Source organism: Gossypium hirsutum, chromosome D09, assembly GCF_007990345.1.
Source record: "Gossypium hirsutum isolate 1008001.06 chromosome D09, Gossypium_hirsutum_v2.1, whole genome shotgun sequence".
NCBI lineage: Eukaryota > Viridiplantae > Streptophyta > Magnoliopsida > Malvales > Malvaceae > Gossypium > Gossypium hirsutum.
Window position 1 is genome coordinate 35854646 of NC_053445.1, and position 15247 is coordinate 35869892.

The window sequence follows — 15247 nt, forward strand, 5'->3', positions numbered from 1 at the left end:
GAGAGGAAGAGGGGGGTTCGGTTTTGGCAGCAAAGAAAAGAAAAAAATTACAAAAAAACAGCAGCAAAAACAATCAAGAAAACAACACTCAAATTCGGCCGCTCCTTCACCACCACCGCCGTGCCCACCGCCGCACCATTTCTTTTCCTCCACCCCCATTACCTACAACCCAAACAAGCCAAGCAACAAAGAAAAGAAAAAAAACAGCAAGAGAGAAAAAGAAAAACAAAGGAAAAAGAGAAGAAAGGAGAGAAGGATGAGCACCACCGTGGCTGTCACACCGCCGGGCAGCAAGGCGTCGTCGTCGACACAAGGGGCTGCTCTCGAAGGAGAAGAAAAAAGAAGAAAAAAGAAGAAGGAAGAAGGAAGAAGAAAGAAAAAAGAAATTTTTTTTTTTAAAATCAGGCCGACCTGACCCGATCCGGTGCCCCGACCCGACCCGATCCGGTGACCCAACCCGACCCAACAGCGGCCCAGCTTAGCAGGCCCGAAGAGCAGCCCAAAAAGAAAAAAAAAGAAGAAGAAGAAAGCAAAGCAAAAAAAAGGGGTGTAGCAGGCCATTTTTATCAGGCCAACAGCAGGCCCATTTGCGCACCAGCCCAGGCCCAGTGTAGCCCAGCAGGCCAGCACCAGCAGGCTAGGCCCACACGCACCAGCCCAGCAGAAGCAGGCCCAACGGGCCGGCCCAGCAGAAAAAAAAGAAAAGAAAAAGAAGAAAAAGAGAAAGAGAAAGAGAAAAAAAAGGTTCAATTTGGATAACCCATCGGACGAAGCTCGTGCTTCGGATCTTTTCGGTAATTTCATTTATTTCACTTTTAATTTAATACTCGTATTTTTATGCTATTTCGTTTTAATATTAATAGCACTTTATGCATTTTTATATTCTTGTATTTATATTTTTGTATTTAATTTAATTTATTTAAATTTAAATATTTTCAATAAATAATGCAACGAATCGATTTAACATTAAATCGTTGATTTCATCGCTATGTTGGGTGAATATCATCGGTTTGTGTTAAACACGATACGCCCTTTTTTTAAAAAAAATCAAAAATATTCTAAAACTCTCGTTTTTAAATTCTCGTGTTTTAATAAAATCACGATTAAATATTAAGTTGAATCGATTTGGCACTAATTCGATGATTTCATCGCCATGTAGGGATGAATATCATTGATTCGTGTTCAATACGGTACTTCTAAAAAAAATCGGGTTTCAAAAACTTTAGTGTTAAAATTTTTTTCCCGTCTTTCAAAAAATCTTCGTGTATTCAAAAATCTTCGTGTTTTGAAGATTTCGGTGTTTCAAAAATTGTCATGGTTTCAAAAAATTTTTCTCGTGTTTTAAAATTTTGTCTTAAAAATTTTTCGTGTTTCAAAAATTCTCATGTTTTAAAAAATTCCGGTGTTTCAAAAATTCTCGTGTTTTAAAAATTTACGTGTTTTCAAAAAAAAAATCTTCGTATTTTCAAAAAAATTTCGTGTTTCAAAAAATCCTCGTGTTTTCAAAAATTTCGATGTTTCAAAGATTTTTGTGTTTTCAAAAATTCCGGTGATTTAATAAGAAAAAAATTCGTGTTTTTCTAAAAAGTTTCCGTGTTTCAAAAAATTTTCATGTTTTCAAAAAATTCCCATGTTTCACAAATGTTCGTGTTTTAAAATTTTTTGTGTTTCGAAAAAAATTCTCGTGTTTCAAAAACTGTTGTGTTTTAAAAAAAAATCCTTGTTTATAAAATTTTCGTGTTTCAAAAATTTCGTTTTTTTAAAACAAAATTTTTGTGCTTCAAAAATTTAGTTTTTTTTTTAAAGAAAATTTTGTGCTTCAATATTCTTCGTGTTAAAAAATTTCTCGTATTTTGATCGGATCGCGATTAACTATTAAATTGAACTTGTATTTTTTAAAAAATAAGACAACGCGCGTTTAACAAGATACCAATTTTGGGCGTCGCGAGGGTGCTAATACCTTCCTCGCGCGTAACCGACTCCCGAACTCTAATTTTTTCTGGATTTTCACGCAGACCTAAAATTACCTCTTTTTTAGGAAAATTTAAAAATAAATTTTTCTGCTAAAAAGAGAATTTATTAGTTGTCCGATCACACCTAGAAAAAAAATTGGTGGCGACTCCCTTTTTAAATGAAATCGAAACTCCGAATTCAAATTTTCAATGATTACTTCGACTAGCGCCCGTACCCGAAAATTTTTTGGTCGCTACCATATTTGTTACGAAATTCTTTCTAGATTATAAAAAATTAAATATTATTTTTTGTGAATTTTTTATTAAGATGAACATCAAACTATTCAAACCCAACATAATTTTGTTTCTGGTAAGCCCGAGAAACATATTGAATGTTACTTAGAGAGGGCCAATCTATGGGTGGCAACTAAAATGTGTCGTTGAAATTGATGTGTAATTTGAAATTTTAAAATTTTAATTGAATATGTTTTGAACGTAGTTATTTAATTAAATTTGTTGGTAGTGGTTACATACCCTTTACCCTTATCTTAATTTACATTTAACATTTCTAATGATTTTGTGATCCGTACACTTACAAAATATTAAATATAAACCTTTCTAAGGGAGCATTATTTTAGATTGGAACACCTCCAATTTTATATTTATCAAGAATAATAAGATTGCAAGTGAAGTGTTGTTTATCTGGCTGCACCAAAAGAATTTTATTATAATAAATATACATATTTCTTGTTCTGAGATTTTTTATTAGAGTATGAATTATGAAACCATGAATAATTTTATTCTGAATTTAACAGAAACTTCTTAATTAATTATTAAATAACTTTAAGTGTCGCACATTGTCAGCAGATCCCTAGTGTTATTTTTATAGAGCTTCCTTCTATTTTTCACAATAGTTTTGATTCATTAGCCTTTGCACAAAGACCAAAAAGAAGAATGACTTTTTTCCTTCTTTATAGGCGGCTCCCTCCTTCACCCTATTGGCTGAGACTTTTGACAATGAAAATATCTGAGGCATACTTCAATTCGGAAAACACTAAAATCAATGGAAGAAAGTACAATCTTAAATTTTACGGCACCCGAAGACCAAGACCAAAAAGATATACGTATATTTGGGTGCCCTTCCTATCCACATGTTGTTTCCTTGTTGACTCCAATACATAAACCATACATCACGTCTTTAGTCTTTTCAGCTAATTGCTGGAAGTGGGGGACTTGATTAAACCCTTTCAGTTTCTCTCTTATTGTCTATCAATCCTTCCTCCTAAGATGGATGAAAGTTTGAGAACAGCTGCTCGTACAGGAAATGTTAGTGATTTGTATTCATTAATACAAAGAAATGGAAATGTTTTGAGGAGTTTTGATGAAGTGGAGTTTATGGAAACTCCATTACACGTGGCTGCAGAAGAAGGATGCATTGGGTTTGCAATGGAGATGATGAACTTAAAGCCATCATTTGCCAGGAAGCTAAACCAACAAGGTTTGAGCCCAATTCACATTGCGGTTAAAAAAGGGCATAAAGAGATGGTGCTACGCTTCCTAGAGATTAATAAAGATCTTGTTCGTGTCAAAGGGAAGAAGGGTAAGACTCCCTTGCACTTGATAAGTAAAGTTGGAAACCCTGATGGCTTGGTCGATAGATTGTTGAAGGTTTGTCCCCAAAGTATCAAAAACGTTACAACTAGGAATCGTACTGCTTTGCATATTGCAGCGGAAAAGAATAGATTGGACTCTTTCCAAGTTCTAATTCGAACACTTAAAAAGAAAGACTACTGTCAAGAAGTAGTGAACAGGAAAGACGAAGATGGCAACACTGCACTGCACATAGCTGCTATCAATAATCAACCCCAGGTTCGGTCCTCCATCTCTTATATATATAACTACTATTACATGGATTGTTTTGTATTTCATGGTTGACTAATTGTTGCTTCTCTTTTTTAATATCTCAAAATTTTTTATTATATAGATGCTCAAACTACTACTAGAATGCAAAGCTGATAAGCATGAGACCAATGAGGCTGGTTTGACGGCACTGGAGGCAGCGCATCAACTGAACAATATAGAAAGCATTAGCATTCTGCGTGATTGTTTTAGTCCACGAATTTCCAACTTAAAATATAAGTTGAAGAAACAAATTGGCAAGTATGTGGCAAAGGCATCATCGTTAATCTTTGACGATGTAGACAATATATCAAGCGAGGACCGCAGTACCTTACTAATAATTTTAGGACTGCTGCTAACGGCATCCTTCCAAGTGACTCTTAGCCCGCCTGGTGGTGTTTTGCAAGGAGAAAACTTCTCAAAGTCCAAAGGAGCATATGATGCAAATGCGCCCGGGAAATCAGTCTTGGGTGAAGTTAACTATCTTCGTTTCTTTGTTCCAACTTATTTTGTGTTTATGACAGTATTTTTCTTAACATTAGCCCTCCTTAAACCTTTTCCCATTGGTTTCAGGACTGCACTTCAAATATTGCTTGCGGTTTTCGCATTATGCTTCCATCTATCAATAAGTTTCATAGCGCCAACTCTTTTAGCAGTGATTATTATCTCTATAGTTTCGATGTTATTTGGTCTTTTGTTGGTGTTGATGGGCATCACTAATCGGGTGTCAAAACTCAGCATTTCAATTCTGGGATTTGGGTTATGCCCATGGATATTAATTTTTCTCTTAAATGAATTTTGGGAAGTAACCATTTTAATTGTAGGATATTGTTTATACTTCATGATCGTATTCTTAGGCGGTAGTGATCCTCGGCCGTTGATTGAATCTAGTATATTCTTAGGATGTTGGTTATTCATTAGTCTATGTAGGTTCTGCATAAAGCAATGTTGTGCAAGATGCAACTCGTAAAAAATCAAATTTATATTTATTCTTATTTTCAACCTACTTGTTTTCTGTCAATTTATTATAGTATTTTTCTTAATATATATTTGACATATTATCAATAATGTAGCAAACATTTAAAATTCTAACACTTCAAATATCAGAGTTTAAATTTCATAAATGATATCTTCTTTTCAAAAAATTGTAATTTGAAACTGAAAGGTTTAATGTAGATAAAAAACTAATTATAAACTTTATGAACATTTTCAAATTATATAGGAATAATCAAATGGAAAGTTATATCACTTGATTATTAATCAAAACTTGTCACTATTTATAGTTATGAGTTATGCCTCTTAAATTCAAAAGTTATGTCACTTGATTATGATCATAATTATTTAAGTAGATATCTATTAAATAATTATGTTATTGCTAAAAAATGATTATCTATTTGGGTAGTTATGTCCTTATGAAGTAGATATCTATATATTTCATTTGCACGACACGCCAAAAAACATAGAAACTTTGTTTTTATATTTCCCTCAGTATAAAATGTAGACAGTCTTTGAACTTTATTATATCCTCGAGGTTCATTTACCAATAACTTTTTTGCTTATTATATTATAAGTGGGAACAAATAGAACTTTAAAGAAAGTGGCATTGCCTTGAAGCCTTCATTAATTTCTTACAAGTTCATTTTATCCCTCCACACCAACAATTTTAAAGTTCTATTTTCGTAATTTATGATAAATTAAAGAAGGTGCATGTTCACTATGCATTCACATGCTTATTGGTACACTATATCTAGATGCTTGGTTGGAGTTGAATTAATTTAATTCATCTCATCCAATTTGTGAGTGACGCTGTCAATGTGTTAGGTAATACTGACAATAACTATAACAAATGAGTTATTTTCGTATATAAAATTTTCTAAATAATTTTTGTAATTATTTAAGTTTTCAGAAATATTTAAAATAATTAAAAAAAATTGTAATAACAAATGAATGTGAACCCTAACACTGGTCCCTGATTGATAGGTAGATAAAAGCAAAAAAAAAAAACAGATTGGATGACGTGGCACTGAAGGGCTTTAAATGTCTTGCTTAAAGGACGAAATTCACATCTGTGTTCTCGCCCCCACTTCCTCCCATTATGTCCAAACCAACCCCTTGAGTTCGGTCCTTTTTGTAATTAAACCCAACTTTACCCTTCATACTTATAAAAGGTTAAGCTGTACTCTTTTGTAATTTAATTTTTTTAATTTTCAAAATTTGAAAATTAAATTAAATTGTTAATATTATTAAAATTCTTCTGTTAAATTTAGATTTATTATAATATTTTTTATTACAATTTTAAAATATCATACCAATAAATTTAAGAAAAAAATTGAATCATATTAATAATTAAATTTAAAATTTAAAATCTAAACATAAAAAACTAAATTTTAAATGTATAAAAACTACAAAAGACCTAAAAAAGCAAATCTTAACCTGTATATTATAACTTTGCATACATCAAAACAAAAACCCATCTTTAAAATATTTTAGATATTGAGATTTAATGTCAGAAATCATGTTGATTAATTAGCATTCCAAGCTATTGGCATAATAAAATTTGTTTAGTATTTGATTAAATTAGAAACTTGTTTTTAAATGGACTACTTTAAAAGTTTAAAAAACTATTTTCAAATATTAGTTGATGTGCTAGTCGAAGACCAAGACCAAAAAGATATACGTATATTTGGGTGCCCTTTCTATCCATGTTGTTTCCTTGTTGACTCCAATACATAGACCATACATCACGTACGTCTTTAGTCTTTTCAGCTAATTGCTGTAAGTGGGGGACTTGATTAAACCCTTTCAGTTTCTCTCTTATTGTCTATCAATCCTTCCTCCTAAGATGGATGAAAGTTTGAGAACAGCTGCTCGTACAGGAAATGTTAGTGATTTGTATTCATTAATTCAAAGAAATGGAAATGTTTTGAGGAGTTTTGATGAAGTGGAGTTTACGGAAACTCCATTACACGTAGCTGCAGAAGAAGGATGCATTGGGTTCGCAATGGAGATGATGAACTTAAAGCCATCATTTTCTAGGAAGCTAAACCAACAAGGTTTGAGCCCAATTCACATTGCGGTTAAAAAAGGGCATAAAGAGATGGTGCTACGCTTCCTAGAGATTGATAAAGATCTTGTTCGTGTCAAAGGGAAGAAGGGTAAGACTCCCTTGCACTTGATAAGTAAAGTTGGAAACCCTGATGGCTTGGTCGATAGGTTTTTGGAGGTTTGTCCCCAAAGTATCAAAAACGTTACAACTAGGAACCGTACTGCTTTGCATATTGCAGCGGAAAAGAAGAGATTGGACGCTTTCCAGGTTCTAATTCGAGCACTTAAAAAGAAAGACTACTGTCACGAAGTAGTGAACAGGAAAGACGAAGATGGCAACACTGCACTGCACATAGCTGCTATCAATAATCAACCCCAGGTTCGATCCATCATCTCTTGTATATAATTAATATTACATGGATTGTTTTGTATTTCATGGTTGATTGGTTGTTGCTTCTCTTTTTTAATATCTCAAATTATTGACTAAATAGATGCTCAAACTACTACTAGAATGCAAAGCTGATAAGCATGAGACCAATGAAGCTGGTTTGACGGCACTGGAGGCAGCGCATCAACAGAACAATATTGAAAGCATTAGCATTCTGCGTGATAGTTTTAGTCCACGAGTTTCCAACTTTAAATATAAGTTGAAGAAACAAATTGACAAGTATGCGGCAAAGGCATCATCGTTAATCTTTGACGATGTAGATAATATATCAAGCGAGGACCGCAGTACCTTACTAATAATTTTAGGACTGCTGCTAACGGCATCCTTCCAAGTGACTCTTAGCCCGCCTGGCGGTGTTTTGCAAGGAGAAAATTTCTCAAAGTCCAAAGGATCATATGACGCAAATGCACCCGGGAAATCAGTCTTGGGTGAAGTTTACTTTCTTCGTTTCTTTGTTCCAACTTATGTTGTGTTTATGACAGCATTTTTCTTAACAGTAGCCCTCCTTAAACCATTTCCCGTTGGCCTCAGGACAACACTTCAAATACTACTTGCATTTTTGGCAATATGCTTCAATCAATCAGTAAGTATCATAGCGCCAACAGATTTAGCAAGATATGTCATCTATATATTTTCGATATTCTTTGTTTTCTTATTGGTGCTGATGAGTATTGTTTATCGGGCGTCAAAATTCATCACTTCAATTCTGGGATTTTGGTTATTCCCATGGTTATTAATTTTTCTCTTTAATGAATTTTCGCAAGGAACCATTTTAATTGTAGGATATTGTTTGTACTTCATAATCCTATTCTTAGGGGGATGGTTATTCATCAGTCTATGTAAGTTCTGCACAAAGGGATGTCGTGCACGTTGTAACTCGTAAAAAATCAAATTTATATTTATTCTTGTTTTCTGTCAATTTATTATAGTATTTTTTTAATTAAATATTTGATATATTATCAACAAAGAAGCAAACAATTTCATGAATATTTTAGTTTTTAAAAATGTTACTTAAAATAGGTTGTTTTTGGATTTTTTAAATATAATTTATAAGAGTATTTCGATATCGAATGGGATGTTAATTCTTCTTGAATTCTTGCCACTCAATTCTTGATATAACGAAATACACTAATTAGACCTTACTCCCCCTTCTTTTATTTTCACACAATATCCAAAAATTCATTTCTCTCTCTCTCTCTCTATCCATATTTTAACCCGAATTATTTTTTTTAATCCACTATTTATCTAATGGTTTCATTGATGTTTCAACATGAACATTTTGCTCCTAAAAATGTAAATATGATCAAATTATCACTCAATTTTTTTAAATTTTATTATTATTAGATTTTGTTACAATTAAGTTTTTTTATTATGAATTTCTTTTGATACTTCAGTAAATTAAATTCTTTTTTAGTGAAATTTTTCTCAAGATGAAGATCCAACTATTTTGCCCAACATAATCTTCGTTTTGACCAATTAGATAAATGTATCGAACACCACTTAGAAAGAATTGATTTATTAGTGACAGTTAAAATGTCCCATGTAACACCCCTAACCCACATTCGTCGCCGAAATAAAGTTTTTGAGCATTACCGATAAAACAAACATAATTTCAAAACATTTCATATCATATAATATTCAAGTCAAAATCAATCAAGCTCATACATATTGTCCCTTATTCGAGCCCTCGAGGCCCAAAATACGTGATAGAAACCAGTCGGAACTAATTTGGAAACTCAGAGAATTTTTTGCGAAATATTAAAAATTTTCAAAGCTGCAGGGTTCACACGACCGTGTGGTCAGGTCGTGTGACTCACACGGTCAGGAGACACGCCCATGTCTATATCCGTGTAACTCTCTAACTTGTGCCAGACCGTGTGCCCTTTCGAAATGGCCTCGTACACCAGTGTGCTAGCCGTGTGCCCTTTACACGGTCCAGTCACACGCTCATGTGTTTGGCCGTGTGGACTCAAAATGTACCTTAATCAAGCAACTCAAAAATCATTCATTTAACAAATTCAAAACACGATCAAACACATCCAAAACATTTCAAAACAATCGTCCTAGGTACCTAACAAGTGTACCCTCATTGGTACCACAATTATATCATTAAAACATATCAACAAAACATCAATCAAATCCAATATGTAAACATGTCAAATTCAATCTATTTTGCCTAATTCATGTTCATTCAAACATTAACTTAACATGCCAAAATATGACCTCAAACATAAACACATATTTATATGTATATAACCAACCAATATTAACTTATAATCTTATTACAATTAATTCACAAAATAACTATTAATAAGACACCTTAGGTACATGCCGACACATTTCAAAAGGATAAACATCACCACATTTGAGTTCAGGACCGTTGTTGGATGCTAAATTAGCAATCAAAATTAATACCTAACCTGCACACGGAAAACAAAACTGTACGCTGAGTAAAAACTCAGTGGTATTTCTATAATCTGAATATTTAAATATAAGAAATTACATATATACGATTGAAATATAAACACATATTAATATTTATTTATTTCAACAACCATATCATATTTCATTTGTTTCACAAATATCTCAATTCACATACTTGCTATATAAATAGCTTATCACAATTTATTTCACATTTCTTTATACAATCGTATTATCCTTTCCATATTTTCATGAGTATGTAACTCATATATTCCATATATTTGCAACATATTTCACATTCTATTTTCAATTCACTATTTCACTTCCATTTCTCATACCATGTCATTTCAATATCAATCATAAAACTTTATTACTCATTTACCCCTATTAACACGACTCGGACTCGGACGGATACACGGATCTAACCAAAACACACCAGTTTGGCACTCAGTGCCTCATCGGATAATTCGAAGTAATAATTTGACACACAATGTCTCATCGGCTAAACCGAAATAAATTGGCACCCGGTGCCTCATCGAATTAATCCAAAGTAGTAAATTGACACCCAGTGTCTCATCGACTCGAAGTCGAAGAAATCCCTGAACTATTCCAATCCTATGGCATCTCATCTATATCCGACTCAGCCCGATATAGTGAATAGGGTTTAATTTCACTTTTCAAATACAACCAATATTCATTTCAATTCAAATAATCAATATATTCAATATATATATCAATTCTATCAATATAAATTCAATAAATTCATCACATACTAAATCAATCCATTTCAATTGCAAAACACAATAATTCTCACCTCAACACTTACCATATACATTAAATTGAATTATAACAATTAACAACAACTAAATTCGGATTATAGAAATACAAACCAGAAATTCCGAGCTATTCCTCGTCGACTTTGTCTTTTCCCTTTTTAGTCGAGGATTCCGGTACGACGTTAGCTACGGAATTAAAACAATTAAAAATCATCAATACAACACAATTCAATTTCATATTGAATATTTCAATTTTTACTCAAATATTGCTTAAATTTCAATTTAGCCCCTAAATTGAGACTAACTTTGATTCTTCACATTTAATTCTTTATTTTCATTCAATTTCCACTTTAAACTAGATTTAACCCTCTATTTTCACTCAAACCTCTAAATTTCAAAATTTCACAATTTAATCCCTATTACTCAAAATTTACAATTTATTCTACAATTCAATTCTTTTTCATTTCTAACTTAAAAATCTATCAATTTAATTCTAATACTAAAATTATTCAACAAAGACAACACTTAAAACTCAATAATTTCTAAAAATTTTGACATGGGTCGGGTAGTATTTAATACCGAGATTCCAAAAACATAAAAATAACAAGAAAAAAGGACTAAATTGACTAACCAATTGAGCTTGAAACTTTGAAACCCTTAACTTTTGTCTTTCTCCTTTTCTTTCCTTTTTCTTCCTTTTTTTCCCTTGTGTTTCGTTTGTTCTTTCTTTCTTTTCTATTTCTATTTCTTTTATTTTATTATTATAATATAATATATATACTTAAACATTAAGATTTAATATTATATAATATTATAATATTTTTTTACTTTAAATTTTATAATAATATACACTTATGCTGCCTCATTTATGAGCAATGGCATAATTGCTTCTTTAGTCCCTTTAATTTTTCTTTAATCTATAATTCAACTTTCACCCTTTATGCAATTTAGTTCTTATATCTAATTACTCCTAATTCATGCAAATTCACCTAACCAAAACCTAATTAACTACACAACTAACTTTGTAAATATTTTTTAAAAATATTTACGAGTCCAATTTACGATAATGGAGTCTCGAAAATACACTTTCTGACACCCCTGACTATCAGGTCGTTACATCCCACTTTGAAAACACATATTTTTCATTTTCCATACGAGGAAGCTATTATAAAATTGAAAGATATAACTTTAATAACCGACCTTTCAATGGTTGAGTCTTAACTCAATTGGAACCATTGCTATTAAAGGAATTAGGAATCATATTTTTTTCTTCTGATTTAAGGGTTAGAAAAGAGGTAATAAGTAGAAGTAGGTATTGTATCAAAAGTAATAGCCAACCTTTTTTATTGAAAAACAACCGATAACAAGAGAATGTCCAATTGAATTGTTCTGGTTATGTTATCAATTATTTGATGCTATTATTGACAAGGAGGAGAAAGAATGGGATGATGATATCATGAAATTTACATGGTTGATAAAACTTATCAAATGGGTCCCAATGTTAATGCAATTCTCAAGTAGATAGAACAATATGCTAAAACTTATATGATTTATGTGATAGGAGGAATGTTGTTATCAGAAAAGTCTAGCAACTTGGTTCATGACATGTATCTAAATATATTATGAAATTCTGATTTCGCCATATGCCAACTAAGGGGCAATGAATGGTGTTTCTCAACTATTGTTTACACAAGTTATCCTTATAATATGTGTTCAAGGCCTTACCTAGAATCCACAATAAAAATCATAGTTCAATAATGTTATGTTTGGTAGGGGTATTATTTTTTAGTATATATGAGTTAGCAATAAACTAATGTAATCGATAACATTTAGCCGCTCCCATGATTTATTATAAGTAAAGAGAATGAATATTTTTGCTTATTTTGAAAAGGTCTTATTTTTAAAAGAGTTTTTACTCATCTTTCTAATTTCGAGTTTAAATTTACAATATGGTAGTGTTTGAAAAGTCATCTGATAATTGGATTTGAGTGTAATTGCTTGTAGTCACGCAATGATGGCATGTTTGGATAACCATGGTAATTGGTGGCTCTCACTGAATTGTGTGTAATTGGAGCACCCAACTATATTATAAAAATAATTTATGTACTTTATAAAGTTATAACAAAAAATTATATTATTTAAATCCTAAAAAAGGTTATGGCCAAAAAGTTTATTATAAAAAATAATTTACATGTTATAAAAGTGTTATAATATATTTATTTATAAAAAATTATGGCCAAGAAATATCAACATAACTTATTTATGTGTCCATACTATATATTATAAAAATAATATTTATTCATAAAGAAATGTTAGTAGTTTTTTATTATAACTTATTTATAAAAAAACATAACTTTTTAAAATTATGACAAAAAATTATATTATTTATAAGAAGTGCTATGAAAATTATTGGACAATTTATAAAGGTTATATATTATTTTTTACTAAGGGGTATAACCTAGCATAATTTTTTCTCCAAATTAAGCTTATATAATTTTTTATAATTAAAGCTAAATACTATTTGGACTATGAACGCAAATATTATAAAGTCAATGTTAATTATGCAAATACAAAAGGTTTTATTGCATCATATCATGAGGTATGATACCATTTGAGAGAATGGTGCCAGATAGAAGTACCATAGATAGCTCACGAACTCTATAATTTGAGACATTTCAAGATTCAAAATGTGGTTGAAAAGACATTTGTTATTCTAAAAAAATATTTCTCATATTAACATCATCTTAGTATAGTATATATATAAAAATAATATGGGATCATACTAGCATGTTGCATATTTCATAACTTCAATCATAGGTGGAATTGAGATGATTCATGCGTCGAAAAGTATATGGAAGAAGGAGATCTTGATAATCTTAATGATGTAGATTCAAATTCAAATAATGATAAGAAGCATATGTTAAATATTAAAGAGGACAACAAATATGCATTTAAATAATTAGATAAAATTGCATACGAGGTTTATTTTTCTTGTTATTTTTGTTAATAATCGTATTATTAACTACTTTTTTAGCCTAACATAATACATATGATTATTTAATTTTTATTATTTGTTTAGAAATTATTTTTCTCATACTGATATTTTTTATAATAACCGATATTTTTTAAGATGTAATTCCACTTTGTCGACCAAACATGTCTAAGAAATTATAATTCTTTGTAATTACAAGAGAGTAATCACAACGGAGTGCTTGTGGATTGAACGACATCCTTGTGGAGACGAATTTGGCAAATCTCAAGATTAGTGATGGTGAGGAGGAGGCCTAGTGTCACATCCCAAAAATCGGGCTAATAGAATCGAAATTGTGAATCAGGAGTGATCACACTCCGATTTTAGGATTATCTTTGTGCATTTGGTAAAAACGTGAATTATTGGTCTGGTGGTTAAGTGTTAGTGAAATTGTCCTTGAAATTTAAGTTCAAATCTCTTCCCTTGTACTATTTTTTATTATTTTACAAAATTTGCTTCAAACCTTAATATGTGTCACGCCTTTTTTAAAAATAAATATTGTAAATTATATCAAGAATGAGTAATTGGCCTAGTGATAAAGAGTAAGTGAAGTTATCCTTGTAATTTTTTTTTCTTTTAAGCATGCGTCGTCCACCCTAGCAAGTTGTCAGATTTCAGTTTATCTAGCACTGAAAAATCTGATTAACTTGAATATTCAAATATTTTGTTTGATTTATCAAAATAGGATTCTTTTTATAAAACTAACCCCAAAAAATAATTAATTACTTAAATGACCTATTTTTTAATAAAATTAGAAAATAACTCAAAATCTACCGTAAAAGTTGGTGGAGCCAAAATGTTTGGCCACCAGCATGCTAGTCAGCAATCTGGATAAAAAATTTAATTTTTTTGTGAAGTCATGTAGAATGGCGCCACTTGTATAAATATTAAGGAAATACTGCGATTTTTGAAAAATTGGAGGTTTAAACAATTTTATTTTTTTCTGGTAGAGTCAAATAATTTGACGCCACCAACCCTATTTTGCTCCTATTCTGTTGCCTATCCTTTTTTTGATTTTTTTAATTTGTTTTTCTTTATTTACTTTTTCAATTTTTTTATTTGTTTATTATTTATTTTATAATATTATAAATGTTTTATAATATTTTTTTTAATTTTAAATAGATTTTTTAAATTTTAAATATAATTTTTTTAATATTATAAAACATTTAAAATATATTATTTTTAAAGATATGACTTTTTAAATTTATTATTTGTTTTATAATATTTTAAAATTTTTAAAAATTATTTTTAAATAATATTTTATTTGAATATAATAATAATTTTAAATATAATAATTTTAAAATTTTAAATATACTTTTTTTAAAACGTTTGAATATCTTTAAAAATAATTTTAAAAAATAATAATTTAAAATTTTTTATAATATTAAAAAATTATATTTAAAATTAAAAAATAATACTATAAAATATTTAAAATATACATTTAAAATATTATAAAATAAATAATAAAGAAAAACAAATAAAAATGAAAAAGTAAATAAAGAAAAAAAAAATAAAAAGAAATAAAAGAAAAAGAAAAAATGAAAAACAAATAAAAAATCAGAAAAAGGATAGGCAACATAATAGGAGCAGAATAGGGTTGGTGGCACCAAATTATTTAGCTCCACCAGAAAATGGTAAAACTGCTTAAAGTCCCTCTCTTTTATTTTTTAAAAAT

The 15247-nt window shown here is 30.3% G+C and overlaps 2 protein-coding genes across 3 annotated transcripts; both read left to right on the forward strand.

Moving 5' to 3' along the window:
• The first annotated feature begins 2914 nt into the window (after nt 1-2914).
• On the forward strand, nt 2915-4853 carry LOC107892587 (ankyrin repeat-containing protein BDA1). Of its 2 annotated transcripts, none has more exons than XM_041100477.1 (3): nt 2915-3821; nt 3937-4326; nt 4425-4853. In XM_041100477.1, the coding sequence occupies exons 1-3, from the start codon at nt 3240-3242 to the stop codon at nt 4569-4571; spliced, it is 1119 nt and encodes a 372-aa protein (XP_040956411.1). In that variant the 5' UTR covers nt 2915-3239; the 3' UTR covers nt 4572-4853. The 2 variants fall into 2 exon arrangements, with proteins under 2 accessions (XP_040956411.1, XP_040956412.1); XM_041100478.1 differs by having other exon boundaries at nt 2917-3821; nt 3937-4321.
• A 1781-nt stretch (nt 4854-6634) lies between these two features.
• Nucleotides 6635-8319, forward strand: LOC107892586 (ankyrin repeat-containing protein BDA1). The gene is made up of 2 exons (XM_016817652.2): nt 6635-7275; nt 7388-8319. The coding sequence occupies exons 1-2, from the start codon at nt 6694-6696 to the stop codon at nt 8225-8227; spliced, it is 1422 nt and encodes a 473-aa protein (XP_016673141.2). The 5' UTR covers nt 6635-6693; the 3' UTR covers nt 8228-8319.
• Nucleotides 8320-15247: the final 6928 nt, after the last annotated feature.